We start from the raw sequence: 1,557 nt of genomic DNA, 5'->3' as shown, positions 1-1,557 counted from the left end.
TTTTTTTTGGGGGGGGGGGGGGGGGGGGGGGAAAGAACGAAAGAAAAAGGCGTTCTGTAAAAGACGAAATCGTGGATCTGACTCTGGAAATTTTTGGTTTCTGTTTGAATCCTGTGAATGTGGAAAGGAATTTTGCCTAATTTTTGTTGTTGTTGATTCAGAAATTTGGTTTCACTGTTCATCAATTCAAACAAGATTTTCAAGAAATTTCGTGGAAGGATGCAGAGTTTCAGTGATTTTCGAGAAATTTCGTAGATCATGAACTGTAGTGATTTGGTGTTGGAATTTAGAGATCTGTAGAAATCAAAAATTGAAAAGAGAATGAAACTTACCTGAATCAGTTATTTCGCTTCGAATTGAATCCTCCTCTTCGATTGGATCCAGAAGAGCTTCATTTCTTCCGCCATCGGTTTCGTTAATCTCGATCGTTGTCTCTTCGACGATTTCCTTCTCATCCGAACAAATCTTTCCGTCATTTTCCTCCTCTTCCTTCATTTTCTTAATCTCGTTCTTCTTTTCCTCCATTTCGACATCACCGTCGCCATCGCCGTCGCCGTCGTCCTCGACCACCACTACCGCCGCCTCATCGCCTCCTTTCTGCTCCTCCTCTTCCTCATCCCGATTCTTCTTCTTTCTCTTTTTCTCCGCCGTCACTTTCCGTAGCTCCAAGGCAACGTCAGCGATCGGATGATACTTCTGCATTTGCAGGACCGGAATCCAATTCAGCCGCCGTCTATGAATCGCAGCGAACACTGATTCGTACTCCGATCCTCCATCGTCACTCACCTGCGCCAGATGTCCACACAGCGCATCAATAATCGCGTTCGCCGCCGCGAACTCCCCTCTGAACCACGCCAACACCGCTTCCTTCCCCATTGGGTCCGTCACCGTCACAGCCGCCGCCGTTGGCACCACCACCGGCCGCGCTCGATCAGTTGCCCCCGCCGCCATGGCATCCACCAATATCAATACCAAACCAAAAAAATTTATCCCAATATAAAAATCTCCCCTCTCTCAGTCTCTCCTCCCCGATTCCGACTTCACCGAAATTTCGGAACCGAATTCTTACCCTCTTCGATTCCCCACAGCCTCAAATCAATTCAATATATATATATACACACACAAAAATGCAATATATATATATATATATATAATAGACAAATATGGAAATTTGTGTGCAAAAGTGTAAAAAGAGAAAGCTATTGGTTGTTCTCTGTAATTGTCAGAGAAATGAGGGAGGGGCGTTGGAGGAGCTTTTATACTTGGGAACTCTATGACGTGGCACATTTTTAAGGCTGATGACGTGGCATATATATATATATATATATATATATTTTAAAACTAGCTTTCGAGATTTTAATTTAAATAAACTATAAATTAATTAAATAAAGTGAGTTAATTTTGTACGTTGTACTTTTGCTTTTATAATTAATTTGGGTTGAAATTGTAAATAATTCTAATTATGGTGTTTTATTTTTAATCATGTGATTATCTCTATAATACCAAAATTTAGATTTTTTTTGTTTTTTTTTTTTTTTGGGTTAGAAGTACTTTTAA

At 40.7% G+C, this 1,557-nt stretch overlaps 1 protein-coding gene across 2 annotated transcripts in view; it reads right to left on the bottom strand.

Moving 5' to 3' along the window:
- LOC111461049 overlaps positions 1–1,217 on the bottom strand; it is a 6,618-nt gene extending 5,401 nt beyond the window's left edge. For both annotated transcript variants that reach the window (XR_002713520.1, XM_023104482.1), the window contains exon 1: positions 333–1,217. Coding sequence is in view for 1 of the 2 variants with exons in the window: in XM_023104482.1 (XP_022960250.1) it covers positions 333–951 (619 nt within the window). In the remaining variant the exon portion in view is untranslated. The remainder of the gene's footprint in view (positions 1–332) is intronic.
- Between the last annotated feature and the right edge of the window lie 340 nt (positions 1,218–1,557).

This window comes from Cucurbita moschata, unplaced genomic scaffold (genome assembly GCF_002738365.1).
Source record: "Cucurbita moschata cultivar Rifu unplaced genomic scaffold, Cmos_1.0 Cmo_Scf00024, whole genome shotgun sequence".
In the NCBI taxonomy this organism is placed as follows: Eukaryota; Viridiplantae; Streptophyta; class Magnoliopsida; order Cucurbitales; family Cucurbitaceae; genus Cucurbita; species Cucurbita moschata.
Note: the sequence above shows the minus strand (reverse complement) of the source record. Positions and strands in the feature narration are given on the sequence as shown.